The sequence below is a fragment of the Thermobia domestica genome, chromosome 9 (genome assembly GCF_964235325.1).
Source record: "Thermobia domestica chromosome 9, izTheDome1.hap1.1, whole genome shotgun sequence".
NCBI classification, from domain to species: Eukaryota; Metazoa; Arthropoda; class Insecta; order Zygentoma; family Lepismatidae; genus Thermobia; species Thermobia domestica.
In genome coordinates, this window is record NC_137462.1 from 37,793,555 (window position 1) to 37,815,553 (window position 21,999).

At 30.8% G+C, this 21,999-nt stretch overlaps 1 protein-coding gene across 17 annotated transcripts in view; it reads right to left on the minus strand.

The window, feature by feature from the left end:
- Window positions 1-21,999, minus strand: part of LOC145694577 (uncharacterized) — a 554,274-nt gene that overhangs the window by 195,890 nt on the left and 336,385 nt on the right. For 10 of the 17 annotated variants that reach the window (XM_081770921.1, XM_081770922.1, XM_081770930.1 and 7 more), the window contains 7 exons: window positions 19,836-20,159; window positions 18,149-18,460; window positions 15,105-15,428; window positions 9,678-10,001; window positions 6,468-6,782; window positions 5,089-5,409; window positions 933-1,259 (listed from right to left, as the gene is read on the minus strand). The exons of 3 other annotated variants lie outside the window; for them this stretch is intronic. In XM_081770921.1, the coding sequence (XP_081627047.1) occupies window positions 933-1,259; window positions 5,089-5,409; window positions 6,468-6,782; window positions 9,678-10,001; window positions 15,105-15,428; window positions 18,149-18,460; window positions 19,836-20,159 (2,247 nt within the window). The remainder of the gene's footprint in view (window positions 1-932; window positions 1,260-5,088; window positions 5,410-6,467; window positions 6,783-9,677; window positions 10,002-15,104; window positions 15,429-18,148; window positions 18,461-19,835; window positions 20,160-21,999) is intronic. 4 more of the 17 variants (XM_081770932.1, XM_081770929.1, XM_081770926.1 and 1 more) reach the window with 3 other exon arrangements.

The window sequence follows — 21,999 nt, forward strand, 5'->3', positions numbered from 1 at the left end:
TTAAAATATTCGACAGCGGACTCTTAGTGTGAGGTTATTTCATTTTCAGATTTTTAAAATAACAGAAGTTTTCGTTATGTCAACTATTAGAAGACAGACATTGCAAAACCACGCTCGGGAATTCTATCATTCTACTTATAGATTTTTGTAGTTCCTGAATTTTTTATAGTTCCAAGCTTTCGACTCTCCCCTGGAGTCTTGGTCACCGAAGTTAGGAAGAGGAAGAAAAAGAATAGAAACATCAAGGAATAAAAATGGAATGGGCTTACCAAGGGAAGAGTTGTATTGTATAAAAAGTTTGGAACTACTAAAGTTCAAGAATTACAGAATAATTCAGTAAGTAGAATGATTATTAGAAGATAAAAATAAAATATGTATAACTGGAAGAAATAGACTGATTTAAATCAAGTGGATGATGAGTATTGTTTTAAAAGAAAAGGCAGTGAAATCAGTAAAAATAAGTTAACGTAATTGTAAGTCTAGGTATAAGGTGTATGAAGAAAGTATATGTTGTCATAAACTTTTTTTTTTTAACGTACAATTTTAAATTATTTCAGTTTCGAACAGCGCAGTGGAGACTAGACTTTGTTTAAGATTAATATTTAGATGGAGAGTACGCTATTAATTTCCACATGTCATGTATATGATTTCAATGGGACTAATCACTTCTTTTATAAAGTAGTATCAAAATTACTGTTCGTGTATTAAATATTATTAAAACAATCTCTTTCTATTATTTATATAAAAGTACAGATTACGTTGTAAAAGTCATACATACTAGAAACAAATGTAGATAACAATATAGTTAAGAAATAAGAGTACAGAACTTTTGAAGTATGTACTATCATTCAATACGAATAGAACAGAATGACATTGAAAGAAGTACTACATATTTACAAAGAAACAGAAAAAAATGAAGAGAAATATCTTACTAGCTTCAATCACACGACAAGAGTTCAAAGGATCTCCAGTGTAGCCAGGCAAGCAAGTACAAGAAGGAGCATGATTAATAACGCGGCATTCAGCATTCAAACCGCAAGTTCCTGGACAAGGGTCTTGGCATTTATTATTCAAACATGCTTTAGATCGATCACAGTCAGAATTCAAAACACATTCTGGTCTACAACCAGTGTAAGGATCTCCAAAATAATCTTGCAGACAACTACATGATCCAGCTCCATTTCTTTCTCTACATACTGCATTTGCCCCACAAGGTGAAGGATTACAAGGGTCCCGGGGACCTTCAGTTGGTCTAACAGCTGGAAGATTAAAATTATTGCTGAAACATGATTCTAAACATTTAGTTGAATCTGGAATAATCTTAAAAGATGGCCAACTACGATAACATAATTTAACTATGATACATTATACAAGAATATTTTACTAATTAAACCTTGATTTAATGTTAACCTCATTTTTCAAACTTTCATCTAGGATTGGATAACATAAAACTGAGAAGATGCCTAGTTTATTCACTTCCGTTTAATAACTATTTTTTTTATTTGATACATTATACCATTTAATTACCTTAAGAGTTATGAGAAAAAAATAGTCATCAAATACAAACATTCAATTAGAAGTCCATTTACACATGAATGAGGCCATCTTTGAATACGCTCTATGTGGCTTTTCCCCCCACATATCTTTCAAACAATTCAGATTAGGTAACATTCTCTTGAAATGATATAAAGAATAACTATACAACCGCAATAATAATCAATTATTCACGAAAGTAATAAGAATTTTTGTTCTATTACAACTACAAATAATATGATTATATTTTTCTTAACTTAGCATATGTTTATATCGAAGTTAATTGTTTCAATTAGTTTTATACTAGTATCTAATATTTATAGATATATATATCAGATATAAGATATACAGGGTACACCATGTATCTTCATACGCTTTTGTAACTTTTAAACTAATAGACAAAAAGACGTTGAAATTTTGTACCATGCAAATATCGGCAGGAGGACATTGTTTGATATACTCTGCGATGCAACCAGGTTATCAGTGTTGACAATTCAACATAATGTTATATTACTCTGAAAGGCACTACGTCAGGTTATAGCATATTTCAAATCTACATGTTGAATAAAGTTTTTCAAGTCGCATTTGTTATTCAGTGTTGCCAACTAAGGAATCTACAATATCAGATACATCCAAGATTTGCTGGTCTCTACAGCAGTAACAAAGTAAGTGAGACAGACTGAACAATGCATATCCGAAATACTTTAGCGTCATGATAAGACTATGATCACGATACAACGGATTTCGTTTGAATAAAATCAAAGATACAAGGGATTGAAAGTTTGACTTGTTTCAAAAGCCTTTAATTTGATAAACTGCTTAGATAATGAATTTCAATAGATATAAATATCATAATGCCGTTTACAACAACTTGATATCTCAAATCGTATGGAGATGTGGTAAATATTGGTAAAATTTGCAACACTGCTTATAATTATATAATTCGGAGAATTTATTTAACTACACCAACAAGAAAGTATTGTTATAATGTTATAGAAGCAAACCAAATCAAAAAAATACTTTCTAAAAACATCCCATAAATACGGTATTTTAAGACTTTTATAATTTTTTACCATTTTTTTCATATCTCGGGAATGATTTGAGATATAAAATTCCTGAAAAATGACATTATGATCTTTATATCTATTCAAAATTATCTACATAACTGGAAATGATAGATATCTAAATACAATTTTGAAATAAAATCCTTTGAAGAAAAGAAACTTTCAATTCCTTGTAACTTTGTTTCTACTTGCTTCAAATACGTCATATGATGATCATTATATTTGACACTAAGGTACTTACCTCTACCGTGTAACTTACGTGTTTACTGTCGTAGAACTCTACAAAATTTAGTAGTCTTTCGATGTTTGGGACATTGTAGCGTTCTTAGTTTGCAGCACTGCGTAATATGTGTGGAACTGTAAGTTTTAGTTTTACATGTAAATTTGAGCAACATAATAAACTGACGTAGTGTCATTTAAAAAAATACAACTGTTGAGTTGGCAACTCTGTTTATCTGGTGGTATTGAAGGGTACGCTAAACAAAGCCTCCTTGTCGATATTTCCATGGTGCGAAATTTCAGTGTTTTTGTCTATTAGTTTACAAGTTAGAAGAGCATATCAAGGTAAATGGTCTACCCTGTATATCAAATGAGAGTATAGTACTTTCGAAGTATGTACTACCGTTTAATACGAATAGAACAGAATAACACTGAAGAAAACTACTATATACTTTGAAAAAAAAAACAGATAATGAAGAGATAGCTTTGCTTACAAATTAACGTATTATTAATGACATAAAGAACAATAATTCAATATATTTGGGAGAATAGTACAATAGTTTAGTTGTAAATGTGATAGAAATTCCATCTATATATACAACATAACGTCGTAAAGAAAGAAAACTTGTGGTGTGTAGTTTCTTTAAGCAATATGCGAGAAAAAAACTAATTTTTGCTTTAAAAAAGTTCTCCTGTCATTTTCTTTTTTAAAAAAAGAGAAACTCTTCTTCTGATTACCTAATGATAACAATAGTACAGATGAGATTAAATTTGCTAGGAATAGTTTGAAAATTTCAACAGATTTCTGTTGTTTGCTCTAAAGTGCTAAGGACTCAAAATTTCAGTTTCATTCCTACATTATAATAACAAGTTTATGTAAGTTGAAATCACTGGAGACAATTCGAAGAAGATGGAACTTTTTCTCTAATTTTCAGATATTTAAAAGTACCAACTTCATGCTTAAATTAATAGGACATGTTTTTTATGTTTATAATAACAAAAGTAGAATTGACAAAGATAATTTAAGTATGTGAAAATTTTATCTCTGATCTTTGCAAAAATGTTAAATATTTAAACATTCAGTTTCCTACCTAATTTATAAAGACACACAGGGTTAGCATAAATGATTCGTTCGTTTTGAAAAGGCTATATTTTTAAAAGTATTACACGTACACACATGAGAGATATGCGAAAATAACCACAAAGTTTGTTTTGTGTATTCCAGGTGGCAGCACGAGCCCATTATCTTTCCGACCGGGCGTGGCAGTGTGGCAGTACGAGGTTAGTACCTGTCAAAAATGGAGGGAAGGCAAACAAAAAGACGTCGTCTGGACATGTGTCCTGTCACCAAAGGGGCTCATATTGAACATTTGTAGAGTGTATAAACTGGGTGAGTTTGTGGCTCTTTTTTATATATCTTTCATATGTGTGCATGTAATACTTTCGAAAATATAGCCTTTTCAAAATGAACGAATCATTTATGCTAACCCTGTATTTTGCCTTTAAGAGTATAAATCCTTAACTTTGAAAAATACAACATTCCGAAATCATGATCCGAAGATCAGAGCCCTATACAAAAACTGTACACAAAATTCTTCTACTTTCCAATCAATATTAGAATTATTAGATCTTGGATTATTCACAGATTAAAGAGCTCAGAAAGAGAACGTCAATAATGCGAATTCTTTCCTTGTGTATGGTACTGTACAATGCAACTCATAAATGAAAATTTATAAAATTTCATCTTTAAAATTCTATTAATAGACTTGTTTTGATTCAAAATATAAATGCTAGAAATGAAATTGGGCTTATGTAACATAATATTATAGGACATTATGAACATTAAAAATATATTATTTTATGTAATTTGCATAATCAGAATATTGAACAAGTATTAGAAAAATCTTTCGAAATACTATGAGCGCATTTCTTCTATTAACTGCAACATTATGTGAGAACATTGCTTATTAGAAAAAAATGTCCTCATCAAACTTACATTCAACGACTGCAATAATAATAATAATAATAATAATAATAATAATAAAAAACAATATGCGCATTCCGATCAATACACACGCATGGAACATTTGTGCTATTATACGTATATCTGCGGAACACATTTCAAGATATAAAACTCAGTAAATTCCTTTAACGCCGTTTCTTTTTCTATTTGTAACGATGTATTTAAAAAGACGGAGGTACATAGCTGTTAGCAGAATTCTCTTATAAGTTATGTTAATTTCGAGCATTAGAAATCTGTAACATGTCTTACTTGGAGTAATGGGGACACATCCCGTGAATGGGTCACCTGTAAAACCAGGTTCACACCTACACATTGGGGCATGCTTTACCACTGAGCATTGTGCAAGAGCTCCACATGAACCTGGACAAGGATCTCTGCAGCGCTCATTCTGGCATGCTAAGTTACTTGGACATTCTTCGTTGATTGTACATTCTGGTCGGCAATTAGGTGACCGACCGATGTAATTTGGTAGACACGAACATGCAGGCTGAGATCCTACTACACGACATTGAGAGTAGGGGCCGCAAGGGGATGGCACACAGGGATTACCTGGTACCACTGCAGTTGGCTCTATAAGAGAAAATATAACATGGATATGCTAAGAAAAGCATGGAAACTAAAGCAAAGCAGAGACTTGAAAGTGCAATCCATTATTAAACTTAACTAAAAATCAGAAAAATATATTAACAGAAATCATAATCGTTTAATGTAATTTTAATCATTGTTTACGATATAAAAGAATTTAAGGTCATGTTGAAATTTAATGGGTTGCACTAACAAATTTACAAAGAAGCAAGAAATTACGAAAAAAAACTACTATTCAGAAGTGCAAACAATACTGTGAAGAATTACAGAATACAGTATTTTACACAAAACATGCTAAGTTGACAAATCAAAGATAATATACAATATAATCATACTAAGCAATACAAAGTAGAGCAGAATATAGTTTTTGCTAACGTTAAAGAGAAGGAAATAAAAGAATAATAATTGAAAAATTTTTCATACAGATAAAATGATAGTAACATTATTTCCATGATTTTATTAAGTTAATAATAATTTTGTAAAAACACAATAAGGATATACAAATTTCAGTAATAAAGAAATTTAAAGTAACTTGGTGAATCTCTTTTTATAATAAAAAAAATACAAAGGATCTTTTTTAAAAATTTATGTGTTGAATATAACATTAACGCATTTTACATTTTGAAGAATTTTAGTATATTTTAAAAAAAAAGTATGCATTATTATAGTAGGTAGAGTAGTATTCCTTAAAAAAAAAAAAAAGAACTGCAAAACTCAGTTTAATTAATATTAGATAATGTGTAAGTAAATACTTGTATTCTAAAAGTGCAAATGTTACTTTTGGGATAACATTAAAATTAAATCATTAATTGTAATTTTTTATTTTAAAAAATATTTATATTTTATAATGCTCTGACATTAGCACAAATGAAATCTTTCTTAATAATATTCATTCTTTTAATTTAAATCTCAGTTTGCCACTGTTTTGAGTTCGAAGTAAGTATATTCTAAAATATGTGACTCTTCTCAAATAAAATCATGGATAAATGAGAATTTCTACCAAAGATTGAAGATAGGAAAGCCAAGATTCTAAAAGTGCTTACTTTCTTCTTTAATACACCTCACGAAAGGATCTCCTGTGTAACTAGGTGGACAGCTACAGATGGGGTTGTGGTTCACAACCTGACAACGAGCATTCGTACCACAAGTGCCTGGGCAAGGATCTTGACACTTTTGATTCAAGCATGCTTTATCTTGAGGGCAGTCAGCACTAACTACACATTCAGGTCTGCAAGAAGGTGGTGTACCTATGTACCCGCTTTGACAAGAGCATACAGCGTGACCGTTTATCTCACGACACACACTATACGGTCCACAAGGTGAAGGCTCACATGGGTGTGATGGTTGTCTTTCGACAGCTAAGAAGATAACATTGATAAATAGCATGCAATCTACAGACAATACATTTACCAATACAGGAAAGAGCAAACAGACAAACAGAAGTGCAACATAAAAAAAAGAAAGAAATAATATTTTACATGCATCTGCTACTATTACATATATATGTACGAAGATATGCCATCCAAAAACTAATGAAAGAAAAGTGTTCTTGATTTATCACGCATTTCAATTTCTTACGAACAAGATTCAGCAGTACACACTCAGTAAAATTTGTAGATAGATACTTCACATCATAATAAGGTAGAATTTTATCTTGTACTCGACTAAGAAATGCTTACTGACAAATATGATGGTACTAGTTGTGAAAAAAGTAGTATTAGTAAAAATTACTTAAACTTACACTTTCGCGATTAGTAAGTCACGGAAGACCTTATTACAACGGAGAAAGTTATAGGATTGAAAATCTGATCTAATTGATTCAAGTGCTTTAACAAAAAATCACACGAGTAAGGGTTACTATTGATTAAAATATTTACAGTTTTCTTTCTTAAGACTTAATGAGTCGTGCAAAATATTTTGTAATTATATTGCAATATTTGATTCAGTATAATTTCTATTCATATCTATTGATTCAAGTGCATATAACTTTCTCTTGGAAACCTTGATTCATCATAGTTATAGGAACTGCTATATATGTAAGATTGAAGAAGATATAATTTTCTGTTTCAATACATTATTCGGCATAGCTATTCCTTAAAGTATGTGTTGATTCAAGTTCAATGCTTGATTTGAGGTAACTATACCTAAAAGTGCCTATTGATTGAAGTATGTATTACTTCAACTGTTAAACCTTGATTAGGAGACTTTTAGAGGTAAATTAGAGGACAATCCTCGAGATACAGCTGATGGTTTTCTGAAGCAATTGGATACGAACGTCACAGCAAATAGAACCTCTGCTGCTCTCAGTAGCATTCTTAGTGCATTTAGAGTGTGAATTTATTGGAGAAATTGGAAGGCATGGCCTAAGAGTAGCCACGGGTCTTTCAGACTATTAAAGTCATTTAAGGATGCAATTAAATTACTATCTACTCGAAATATTTAAAAAATATAAAGAAGAGGAAGAAAAATAAATTTTAACCAAAAAGACTTGGATGATGTAGTGAAAACGCAGAAAGAAAATGCAATACTGGAAATGGATATCAGCTACGGTTTGTTTTGCATTTTTTCTTCATTTATAACAACATTTTAACGTTTATAGCTAACACCATTTTGTAGCAAAATCTATGCTGGGAGGCACCGTTGCTAAATCGCACCATGACGAACTGTATGCTCTGGAATGACGGGAAGAGGGTATATTTTGTATACCTGTAAAAGCGTATTGATTGAAGTATTGATTTCTCCTTCAGGACTTAATTTAGCGTAGCTACCTAAAGTCATTGATTCAGGTATGAGTAGCTTTCTAGTTAATATGTGAATCAACGTCTCTGCATCCATTACTTTCAGATCTATTGGTCCCGATACATCCTTTTGTGTGGCAGTAATTTTATCATTAAGCACCTTCTGGCCAAGTACTACATAAACGTTCTTCCTCTTATAGTGTGAAACAATCTATCTACAGAAATTGCTGAAAACTTTACGGTCCCTTTGTATGAAAACTGTCATCAATGTAAATTATCTGTTACACAATTATCTGTTGATAAGAATTTATTGCAAGAATAAGTAAAAAAAATAATCTTTAAATCCAATTTTAGAGTAATACTTATTACATAAAATGATATAAAAATATAATGAACTGAATTTTAAAGATTCAGTGCAAAAGAAGTTAAAAACTGATCAGCTATTCTTTTTATATATTCTAATACATTCACTTAAAGTATAATAACTTTTGCCGTAGTTGCATTTAAAACTTTGTAAATATTTTTTCATAAGGTGTTATTCAGTGTTTATTAAAATATAGACTGTTTATTAAAATATAACTGTTTATTAAAATATATATAACTATTTTAAGAAGAAAAGAATATGTAATCTAAAACTGATCTCACATACATAGAAAGTTACTGCACTCCACTGATAAAGATATATGAATTCAAGAGAACACTGTGAAAATTGACCCATATTATTAAAATGAAGTTGAAAAAGGTCTTAGTATGTAGAAATTAAATCAAGTAAATTTATTTTGTGGAGATCACTGTAATTGTTGTATATATTAGATAATTTCACAAGCATTTGTTTCATATAATACTTTAAGATTACTTAGTTGTATCTTTATTTCTAACTGATTTCTGTATGATACAAGAATGTAAAACAGACAATTTTATAATGACATTAATGACAGCATTCGTACATGGACGGTATAATTCCTATGAAAGGAAACATAACACAATACCAGATAGCATGGAAGAATAAGAAAATATGCACAAGGTAGTCGATTAAAATAAATAATTTGTTACAAGTTTTAATGATAATGAATATAAATTCGTTCCCATAACTGGTAACACAATATTATAATTGAATATTATTTGCGTCACGTAAATTGTTTATAGCAACATAATATTGCAAATGAGTAGCAACAACTATAGAGAGTACTGTAATTTCTTATGTACTTAAACGTTTAATTGCAATTACATTTAAGTCACTCAGTTTATGTTATATCAAAAGTACTGTTCTAAACATGTATGCTTTTAAAGCAAGGAAATAATTGCCAACCTCTTTCCTATATTAATATATACATTTTCTGCTTTATTCATATGTTTAAGTTACACACATAGCCTTAATCAATTAGCCATGTTTAAGTTATTAATTATTTTTTGTAGAGTTAGCAATCTTTTAAACCTTGTGCATAATTTCTTTCTACGCTACAGTACACAAGAAACGCATGCAATCAGAAAGAAAGCCAAGATACACAAGCTTACGTTTCGGCAAAAGACGACAAGCATTCAACGGATCCCCAGTGTAACCAGGCAGACAAGTGCAAAGAGGAGCATGATTTGCTACTTGACATTCTGCATTAAGACCACAAGTTCCAGGACATGGGTCTCGGCACTTATTGTTCACACAAGATTTCGTTCTATCGCAATCTGAATTTAATACACACTCTGGCCTGCAACCAGTATATGGATCTCCGTAGTATTCTGGCTGACAAATACAAGAGCCAGCACCATTTCGTTCTTTGCAAATAGCGTTCGCACCACATGGAGATGGATTACATGGATCTTGCACTTCAACAGGTTGTTGTACTGTAAAAAATAAAGCTAGTAGCTGAGAATCGTTTATCGAACTAAGGAGATTCGTAATTTAATTTGCAAAATAGTAACGAAATACAAAGTTATTCTGATGCTCTCGTTGATATCAGATTGACTGTTAAAAGCATAAATTTCAACAAATTGTCCAATGGGAATGGTACTAACAAACAGTAGTTAAATGTTTATTCTTTCCAATCATAAATACTGCTGCTATAGAAACCTGAAAGATTACATGATTGCAAAGGACGAGAGTAATTTCGCCAACTACAATATTTTATATATCATATCCATATATATGAACCTGTGCTCAAACGTGAATAGTTTCGGAGTTATATGCTACCAAAATCGTGAAATAAGTGAACGTTAACTGTTCATAGCTCCACTACTATAGAACCTATCGTAATCGGACCTGAGGAACTGCTATGTGAGCTATTCAAATATCCATCTTTCAGAATCTCCGGTACTTGCACAATCATTTTTAGATAGGCTGCTTGGGAACACTTGATCACTCTCCATCTACCCACCTACCTCTCTAAAAATTGGTGTGCAAGTACTGGAGCATTCTTAAACATGCATATTTGGATAGTTCACATACCAGTTTCTCATTGATGTCTTGACCCGACTACGATAGGTCCCTTGGTAGTGGAACTATGAACTTCTTAAGTTTACTTATTTCACGTCTTCGTCACTCTATAACTCGGAAACTATCCACGTTTGAGCACAGGTCCATATGAACTTTTTTTCTTATTTTGATAAGAGGAATCTGTTCACAAAATACGGTGACACATTTATGTAACACCCTGTGTATACAAAACTGACGAAAGTATCATATCTAATGTCCGAAATATAGAGTTAATTCACATATAAATTAATATTTCTAACTTTGAAACATTTCCATATTTATTTCTCCCAATAAATAAATATATTAAAGATATATTATTCAAGATGAGAACCATGGGAATATATTATACATTATAAAACATTTTAAAGATTTAGTAGAATTTTATCTCGATTGTAACTGTGGTTATATATCAAATATTTAACAATATGAAGTTCTGAGTGAAACTTTATGAAAATTCTTTAAGAAGATTATTACAATGCGAGTAAGTACTACAAGACGTAAAACAGGCTGAGTCTCATGTTTCAATTACACTTCTTTAGTATTTCGTTCCTGAGATTTTTCACACTTAAAGAGAATAATTAGTAGAAAGAAATAACTTAGCAAAATATAGAAAGCTAATTTTAAACTTAAAAAAAAATGATGTAATGAGACATTAAAATCTTATTATATTTATTTTCTGAAATAAATGCGTATCTGATAATTTGAATACTCCTAGCACAATCTTAAGAAGTTCTCAGTTGAGTTCGAGTATCAATACAAGATGAATAAGTGAGCTTTAACTAATTAAATATGGAACGTTTATTTTATTCTGACAAAAACATTTGCCTTACTATGACAAACAATTTACATAATTTTACTAAATTAGAAGTTAACACCACTACAGATTAATTCAATGACATGGATAAATATATATAATTGTTATAGTAAGTATAAAGGTTATTGTTCAGTGATAAATTGTGGATTTTATTTTATTATTATTTTTTGTTAAAGAAAGTAGATATTAATGTATATTATTATTATATAATGTGTTAATAAAAAATATACTCATCATTTTTTATTAAAAACGTTAACCAGGGAATTAAAAAGACTTAAAACTCTAGGAAAACAAGATTAAAAGTTGATTAAAAGATGAAGAAAAACAATTTTTAATAAATATATAAGGTATAGAGAACGAAAATAGTTGAAACAATACGTTACCTATTAATAATTCTGTCCTTTTAGTTTTACTCACGCAAGTTATTATTAGTTTCATTTAATTCTTAAATGTAATTATCGGTAACAAAAATCCTTGCAGGAAGCACAACAACAAAGAAATTTATAGGACATTGAAGTTCGCTTATGTCACGAAAGAGTAAAAGCTATGTATATTCATATATTAACTGCAATGGTCTCCATTATATTCTTAAAAAACGGAAAATCTCCTGATATGTAAGCATTGGGAATATAGAATTCTTTGCACAACATTCGAGAAAACTTATGTACATGCACATTGACTTATACCGTATATGAATATATAAAAACACTTCATGCACATTTACTGATAGCTTCCATTCATTTAAGAGAAAAAGTATTGAAATCTTTAGTTCAATATTTTGTGGATATGCATTATAGATGAAAGAGAAATATAATAAAATGCAAGAAAAAATTATGAAAGAATAATTAAATAGCTCCTCTCAATTAATTAAATAGGTAGTATGTGATAAAGCTGCCGATGTTTGGGAAACTGATGTAGTTTATATCATCAGAATCTTACTATTTACAATTTCTGAAGCGTTGGTTTCTTTACTACATGTAACTGATTATGCAAGAGTAGCTATTTAATACATTGTATATTCGTCGCCAATAAAGTTTCAATTCATTGAAGGAAGTATAAATAGAATAAACGAACTAATATGTAACGGGAAAACCTTTAAGAAATTTCACTGTATATTCGTCGCCAATAAAGTTTCAATTCATTGAAGGAAGTATAAATAGAATCAACGAACTAATATGTAACGGGAAAACCTCTAAGAAATTTCACTGTATATTCGTCGCCAATAAAGTTTCAATTCATTGAAGGAAGTATAAATAGAATAAACGAACTAGTATGTAACGGGAAAACCTTTAAGAAAATTCACAGACACGTTTTTGTCTTCAACAGAAAATCACAGAGCTTAGGAACCACTCAGAGATCCTCGCATCACAGTTTAAAACTTTACCATTCAGTCATCGTCTTCCTTGATTTACGAGGAAGAAGCTTTTCGAGGCACGGTTAACTGCCTCAAAAGCAAAGCAATTTCCTTTACATAACATTTAAAAAGAAATAAAAAAGAAAAAGAAAAGTTTCACAATTGTTGAGTGCTGTTTACAAGTTCTGAAATGTTTTAATTAAATTTAATATTAAAATTTTAAAAGTACTAAAAGTTTTTCTTTATTAATGAACTATTTAGTATAATAAAGAAGATATTTAAATATTTGGTTCCTAGGTTGTAGTTTTCCAGTTTTCTTGGTTGTATCATAAGGTTGTTTCACTCGATAGGAGTTCTACATTAATTTTTGAATCGTACCTTTTCGTATACAACCATTATTCACTTTTATGACTAGAAGAGCTACTAAAAATTAATATAGGATTGCATTTAAGTGATGTGTAGGCTTTGAATAGCAGATCATTCATTGCAACAGTCACAACTCTGATGGTCAAAAAAGTCATAAGCTGTGCAAAATCTATAGGATAATTTAAAGAGTTTAATTTTAAACAACTTTTCGAAAACCGGAATTCCTAAATTGTTTCACTGAAAAAGCAATGTTTTAACTATAAAAGCATAAAAATGGTATTTGCTATTCCTGCAATGTATAAACGGTGTTCGGGTGACGAATAAGAGCGGTATGGTCTCCGTCCTGGTCGATTTATCTGATGAGGAAAAACGTATAAAGAAGTGTAGGTCAGAAGCAGATGCTGCTCCTAATCAAGAAAAGGTTTGAATGTCTACATCCTGTAACGATGAGGTGGCTTCCTATTCAGGGATTTTCTTGTCTATCGCCTTTTAGAAGTCTTTCTACCGTCACCGTTGGAAGGTATGATTACAGAACGTATTCACATCTACGATCTTTCTTTAACCTATGACAATATCCTTAATTGCTTTTATATAGATGTCTCTATTGCTTGTCGATAAGCTTTTTCTACTTCTCAAATAATGAACAACTTTACAAATCTTACCCTTAATAGATCATTTTAGGATGCAGTCTTTCTACTCGAAAATTATAGATACCAATGATTATCGAGAGTATTTTCTTTAACTGCAAATCACCAAACTCTTATGATTTACCATGTTAATAAAAATATTACTCGAACATCTCTGAATATTTTTCTTAAGGTTGCATTACAGGGAGGGAAAAATACGGGCCACTACTCTCGTATGAATTAAATTATGAAATATGATAAAATCATCACAACCGTTTTCGACAGAACCACAATTTTCGACTTTCAGCCTCCAGTAAACTACCCTTATTTGAGTAAAGAGGGTAGGAAAAAATCTATCCTCTTCCTAGAAGAATCTTACAGAAACCCAAATCTAAAGTTTGGTTCTGATACGCTGAATGGCACGACCTCTAGGCATTATGTGTACATACATTGGGGCAAACAGGCAACCAGACAAACTAGCATTTATAATCAAATTTTTCGACACGTACAAATCATGAAATATGTTAATAACTTGAATTCTCAGTAGAAATATTATTATTTGACCTGTGAAGATTTCTTAAATTATCTTTTTTGATTATGAAGACAGTTTTAATCTTTTTGACTATGAAGACCATCAAATTAATTCAGAGTTACACCGATTATTATTATTATTATTTGAAGTTTCTGTTCAAGGCCTTCAAGTCTGTATAGATCATTGACTGCATCCTTAGAAACGTCACTAATTGAAAAACGAACATCTTTTGTTAGAGTGAATTACCTTAATTCCCCGATTTCACTGAATTAAAGACGTTGGGCGCAATGATAGTAGATATTTTGTATTTTATAATGATGTTATAAATATTTGCATTTGTAGATAGAAAAGATATAATTCCAAAGATCTTCTACATTATTAAAAATGTATATCTTACTTTGCCATCTTAATTATCAATTCACGATGTTCTAATTAAGCTGTTGAATTATAAAGAAGACTAAAGGTTAAAGGTTCTTTTACTTTAATTTCAGTGTCTGTTAGCAGGACTGACGATAATCGTTGCAGGATGTATTTGAACTATTATATAAAAGTCATTACATTACCTCATATTATCCTAACGGATTCTTACTCATTGGTTCTTTCATTAGGTTTACAAAAACTAATATAAACTTCCGATTATCTGTGTGGTGCATTAGAGTCGCTAAAATACAGATGTGTTATTTCAGATCGTGCTATCAAGGTAAGTAAATGTTGTTAATTCTTGGTTAGCGTAAGCAACCAAATGAGGGCCATCCACAACAAATGTACTAAAATAAGTCTTACTTGGTGTAGGCGAGCAACCAGCAAACGGATCTCCTGTATAACCAGGAACACATGTACACATAGGAGCATGTTTAACAACAGCACATGTGGCATGTGAACCACATGAACCAGGGCAAGGATCTCTACATCGTTCGTTCACACAAGCTTTGTTGCTAGGGCATTCTTCATTGATCGTGCATTCCGGTCGACAATTCGGAGATCTGCCTATGTAATTAGGCAGACAAGAGCAAGCAGGTTGGGTTCCAACTACACGGCACTGAGAGTTTGGACCACATGGGGAGGGAACGCATGGATTTCCACTTGGGACTACCTTCGCAGGTGGCTCTAAAATAAGATAAGGAAGACAAGTACATGCAAACCGGTCACCATAAGCACCAGAGCATTCAAACAAACATAAAAAAAGTCAAAGCACAAAAGCATAATGACATGAAAGGTGACGGAAAATGAAAAGATTCATTGTCCAACCACACAAAACACAAGACAGATACGAACAAAAATAGTACAGTGAAAATATGGTGAAGGTAAAAGGAAGCTTCATAGGAGAACACAGGAAGCAGAACAAAAAAATACTTAAGTTGATGTAATGCAAGGAAACTGTACACAAACGCAAAATTAGAAGTGGTCTTTCACATCAGGGTTGTTTTCACATCAGGGAGAGATGTAAACGAAAATAGAATAGAATTTTAAAAAAATAATACATTTTCGAAAAAAAAGAAAGAAAAAAATAAGGTCAACTGAAACACTACAGTAACTTGTCCTATGATATTAAGTTATTCGTTCTTTAACACTTGCCTCGAAAATGATTAGGCAGCCGAATATTTCACTGTTGTTATTACCGTGTATACAGTTTCCAGTTGAAACATTTCGGTATATTTTGTCCTGCTTCATAGGGAAGTGAAAATGGAGGTAGTTGGATAAGCAATATTACAAAATTAGCAGACGTTTTCCATACAAAATAAGTAAAGAGCTATTTGCTTAAATGTACTAAATACTAGTTTTATCACCTGATGAATATCAGTATTAAAAGGAATATTGTGATTTCAACTAACAATAACACGGCAGCATATATCAAGTAAGATATAATTTTGAGTTAATTTTGTGTATTAATGAATACAAGTACATATAAGAGTATATTTGAGACAGCACATGTAAAACGCGCTTGATCAAAAGATCACATTACTATTAGTTCACACAAGAAGCTTCGTTACTCGGGTATTCTTATTTATTGTGCGAGGAGAAGTCAAAAAGTAAGGGGACTCGCAATTTCTCACAATAGAGCTTGATAAAACTGCTAGTATCCAGCGCTGAATTAGTGTCATCTGCAACACTTCAATACAACGTATCACTCTTATTCCCGCGTTAGTCGTTAGAGTGTAGCAGACCGTTAAACATGGCAGCTCCATTGTCAATCTGCACCAAGGAGGAAGTGAGGGCAGTGATTCGCTTTTTGTTTGCAGAAGGTGTTAAACTTCCTAAAATTATTCGTCAAATGCAAGCGCAGTATGGTGACAGCTGTTTATCGCGAAGTAAGATCTACGAATGGATGGGCCATTGAAAGAAGCACTCAGGGGAAGAAGGTTTTGCAACCGATGCAGAAGTCTTTGATACGGTGCAAACTGAAAAACTTTTTCCCGACGGAACCAAAAAAAATTTGAAACGTTGGGAAAAGTGCGTTGAAGTGCAGGGAGATTATGTAGAAAAATAATGTATGTTTCAGTCTTCTATCATTAGAATAAATGTAACTTTTCTCAAGTCCCTTTACTTGTTGACATCCTCTCATACATTTCAGTCGACGCTTCGGAGATCTGTCTATTATTAAGTTATGAAATTATAAACAGTAAAGTAATACGTCTATATAATTTTTGTTTAACGTCTGCTAACCTTGCAAAACACAAGTACATTTTTTGAAAGAAAATAGGAAAATGAAGATTTTAAAACCATGAGCCATATTCATATAAATTACTTCCTCCATCAGCAATTACTTGATACGTACGGTTTATTCCAGTCTGTGTAGTACTTCATCTAGTACATATGTTTATAAATAACATTAGTTTATCCAAATGGAATAAAGAGTAACATCTTATTTTGTTGGATAGGTTCATGAATTCTTTCACCCCAGAAAAAAAGTTACTGATCTGAATTACAAAGATGTCGAAAAACACCCCCGTGCTTCCTAAGTGAAGAAAAAAATAAAGATTTTTTAAAAAATAACTGGAAATAAGCGTACCGAGCTAATAAACGGAGCTTACGTTTTGTAAGAGAAAATATAATACTGAAAATTTTGAAGATTATTTGCCGTTCACTCTCATTTTATTTTATTTGTGAAGGCAATTTTTCTATTCAGTCTACCTTCTTAATAGATTAATTTACTCTCAAGAAGTCTCAATTTTTACTAAACGAAATCGTTGCAAATTACAAAGTACAAATTCTCTGAAATCGTTTAAGAGCTTTGTAAACAATTATATCATATTATTTTTTTAAGAAAAAAAAGAAAGAATTTATTCTGTTAGTGATATATTTGCCAATGAAATCTTTGTCATGCAAGCTATAGTATATTTAATGAATACATGCACTGAACATATGCTTTCTTTGATAGATGAGTTTATAGCAAATTGAAACAATCGGATGTATGCCATATAATAACCCATGAATAGTTTTGAATTTGCAATAAGTCATGTAATTTTGAGGCATAAAAAAGTGACACGTTGTGGTAATGTTATAGACGTATAGAAGTTATTTGCTGAGTGAGAGGAAGCACTTTTGATTCATACTGCCAAGGAGGGATAAAAACAGACAAATTTCTTAGTCAAACAAAAAGAAATGCCTAAATCGCAACATTTTACAATATTTTAATGACAAATGTATTTTTATCTTGATCCTATCAAATGAATGGAAATCGTAAATATATTATTGTTCTTTATATACATAGTATTTTTTAAATGCTTTAAAGACTACCCTAGCGTGTGGCTCATGGAATTAAAACCAAATGAAGATAGTACTGATATAGACAAAGAGTGAAAGTGCTTGTGAAGAAAAGTGCTTACGTTCTTCTTTCAAACATCTGACGAAAGGATCGCCTGTGAAACCAGGTGAACAACTACAAATAGGATTATGATTCACAGTTTGACATCGTGCATTCAAGCCACATGTACCAGGACAAGGGTCCTGGCACTTTTGATTCATGCATGCTTTGTCTTGAGGGCAATCAGCGCTTACAACGCATTCGGGTCTACATGCAGGAGGAGTACCAACATATCCAGGTTGACAAGAACATACAGCGTGACCATTTACCACTCGACAATGACTGTATGGCCCACAAGGAGAAGGCTCACATGGATCCTTGGGTGGTTCTTCAACTACACAGATTTGAGAAAAAATACATTTATACCATCATGCAATGATATGATATTCGAAAAAATAATATAAGAAATATAGCTTTAATAATTTATTTTTTAAAAAAACTAACATTGTGCCATTAAATATAACGATTTCTTTAGTTATATTAAAATTGATATTGAAGTAGATTGAGTGAAAAAACACTAGGACCGTGATGATGAAAAAAGATAGAATTTAAAGAAATTGGAACATAGGTAAACAATCAATACTCTTGTTTTAAGAATAATCCCTAGAGAGATATTATTTAATGTAATGAAAGTTAAGCTGAAAATATAAATATGAAGAGAAAAGAAATAATAGAAAATTCCACACTGATACTATGTGAAGTTTTGATAGGAAATGATAATAAGGTACTAAGAAAACTATATACTGTAAAATTTCAAGCGTTGCTTTAAAACACCGAGAAAGCAAAATTGACAATGAACAAAAATTTCTATAACCTAAACCTTTTGAATTTCTATAAAATTTTATATTTCAATTATTCATTGATTATCGAATTCTCGTTGTCATGACAGCATTTTCATGACAAAATATAAGAAAAAGGTTTAGAAAGAGTAGAAGAAATGGAAATTATACAAAGTATAAATTGTAACCTTTAAAATCTAATTTCTATTATATTTTTAGAAATTAGGTTTTTATATTTGTAAGTATTTTCCATTTGTTCACTAATCCTTTCCCTTGAAAAAAAAAAATGCCGGTGTGATAGGAAAACTTCACCAACCAATCAACTAATGAATAATTGAAACCTAAAACTTTCCAAAGAAATCAATTTTATTGCAAATACGATGATGATAAATTACGTTAAGTAGTTTATTCAATAGGTTAAGTGAAAACATTACTAATGGAAAACTAATTTATCACGAGCAGTTTTAAAGAACACTAATATTTAATGGCACAATTTGAATTTCAGAAACTAAATGACAAACTTTGCATTTAGAAATATCAAAAGCAAAAAAAGCATAGCATAATCAATTCTTTAACGTGCATAGGAGAGGAATATTGATATTTCTCTCAGTGAAAACAGCAAAGGCAAGGACTACTATAATACTACACATGCAAGAAAACAGATCTACCTCAACCTGTGCTTTTGTTTTAAAATGTAACTTTAATATCAATAAAAGGAAAACAGTGTAATAGATGTTGAAATAACAAAACGAAATATCAATTAAGATCTACATTTAAGATAATAATTACTGCAAATATTGTTTTACCCCTATAATAGTAAAACTCATATTGTTTTTCTACAATAACTTGAACATGATTATCAAATTCTTTCTAATGTAGTTTCAGAGGTAGATCCATCTTTGAAATGCAAAGATATGCAGAAATTCTTACTAGCTGGTAAACGATAACAGTTCTTTAATGGATCCCCAGTAAATCCAGGCAAACAGCTACAAGAAGGAGCATGATTCACAACTCTACATTCAGCATTTAATCCACACGTTCCTGGGCATGGATCTTGACATTTGTTATTGACACAGGCCCTCGATCTGTCACAATCAGAATTAAGAACACATTCGGGCCTACAACCAGTATATGGATCTCCAAAATACTCTGGCAAGCAAGTACAAGAACCCGCATTATTTCGTTCTCGACACACAGCATTTGCGCCACAAGGGGATGGATTACAAGGATCTCGGGGAGCTTCAACTGCAGTTACTGTAAGACGAAAATTTAGATTGAACTCTGAAATCTTAAAAAGAATGAAACATATATTCTGGTAGTATAGTTGGTGGATGACTCATTTTAGTCGAACAGAAATCATCTGGAAATAGTTTACAGCTTAAATTTGAATAGCAATAAATTCTTCAATCTTTAATGTTTAATGTAGGAGGAAGTTCAAAAAAACTCTTATAAACATTCTAATGTTATTAGAACATTGGAAGATTATATCTATTTTAGATACAACTTCCTATTGTATTGCTTCTTATAGTTTCTACTAAGATTTAAGAACTTGTGTTTGTTATACGTAATAAAGTTTTTTTGCAGAACCATATATGTTATTGTACTTTCAATACTTTTTGTTTAGTTTTGTCAAAAATAATACACAAAACTAATGTATGAATAAGTTACTACACAATCAAAGAGACTAAAGAAAAAGAAAAATCTATAAATATCATAAATTCCTATCCATTTTCAGAGATAATAAATCTGAAATAAAATTAATTAGTAGAAAATTTTGTTCTGAGATGTACTCATGTCAGTGTTATTAGAACTTTGTAAAACGCATATTGTAATGACGAATACTAACAAAAAGTTCTAAGTTTATTTCTAACAATCTTATTTGTGTTAATAATGTTAATATCACAGTGCAAGAATATAGCTGTACTTTGTAAATATAGAAACAAAAATCTATCGTTGCATCAATCTGACACATTTATTTTCATACCTTGCTAATCTCTAAAGAAGAAACTTTTTTTTTTTTCTTTGAGACTATCGCAAAATCCAGGTATGACAAGAACAGATCGTCATAATTTGTTTTTCTTATTCTATATATCATAGGTAATACAAAAAGGTTCATTATCTATTCATTATCAACGATCTTTTGAATTATAACCGGAAATTCAGTGAAAGTCTCAGGATTTCTAGATGACTCAATCAGATAATATTATTTTTTTTAATTACATGTACATATACAAGTAATAAGAGCTCCTTAATATTGTAGATATTAGTTAATTTTAGTGACGTCAAATACAGTCGACTCAAAACCTACGTATAAAATGACACAATTTCTCATAATGCTAACTTGAAGAGTTGATTGATGGGATTAATTTTTCAATCAGGCAATGTTAATTTTCAACAGATTATTATTAACAAAAAATGTAATTGGAAAACATTTTTAATTATACGAAAATTTTGAGGAACCATAAAAATTATAAAAAAAAGAATATAAAAGTGCAAATACTAAAAAAAAGTAAAATAAATCAAAGAAAGAGAAAAAACGATGTTTTTAACACATTATGCTGATATCAAGACAGGTCATCCGGGACAGAAAATAAAAATCACAGTTTCAGTATGTAGAACGAATTGGCTAAAATCAAGAAAACTATACAACAGTGTGACACAGTACTTTTCTATATGATATTATGGGAATTTAGGGCATAATTTTTCTGCAGAGAATTATATTTTGTTTAGGTTATCATCACGCATACAATACTTTTTATTTCGAACTTCAACATTTATATAAGGAAATATGCATTTCTAGAGTCAACCCCCACACATCTAACGTAATAACTACGTACCTATCTAATATTTGTCTATTCTATCATGTTATGTGAGTATGATTCCTAGTACACGTCAAATTCCCCTAATATTTCTCTAGAAATTGTTGCATTGTTTAATATTGCAAATCTCTGTTTTATCATTCCAAGATATATATATATATATATATATATATATATATATATATATATATATAAATGAATTGGCTATTTTGTAGTTTTATTCAAAGAAATGATTTTGTGATATCAGCTAAGGTTAGTACTGTTATATCCAGTAT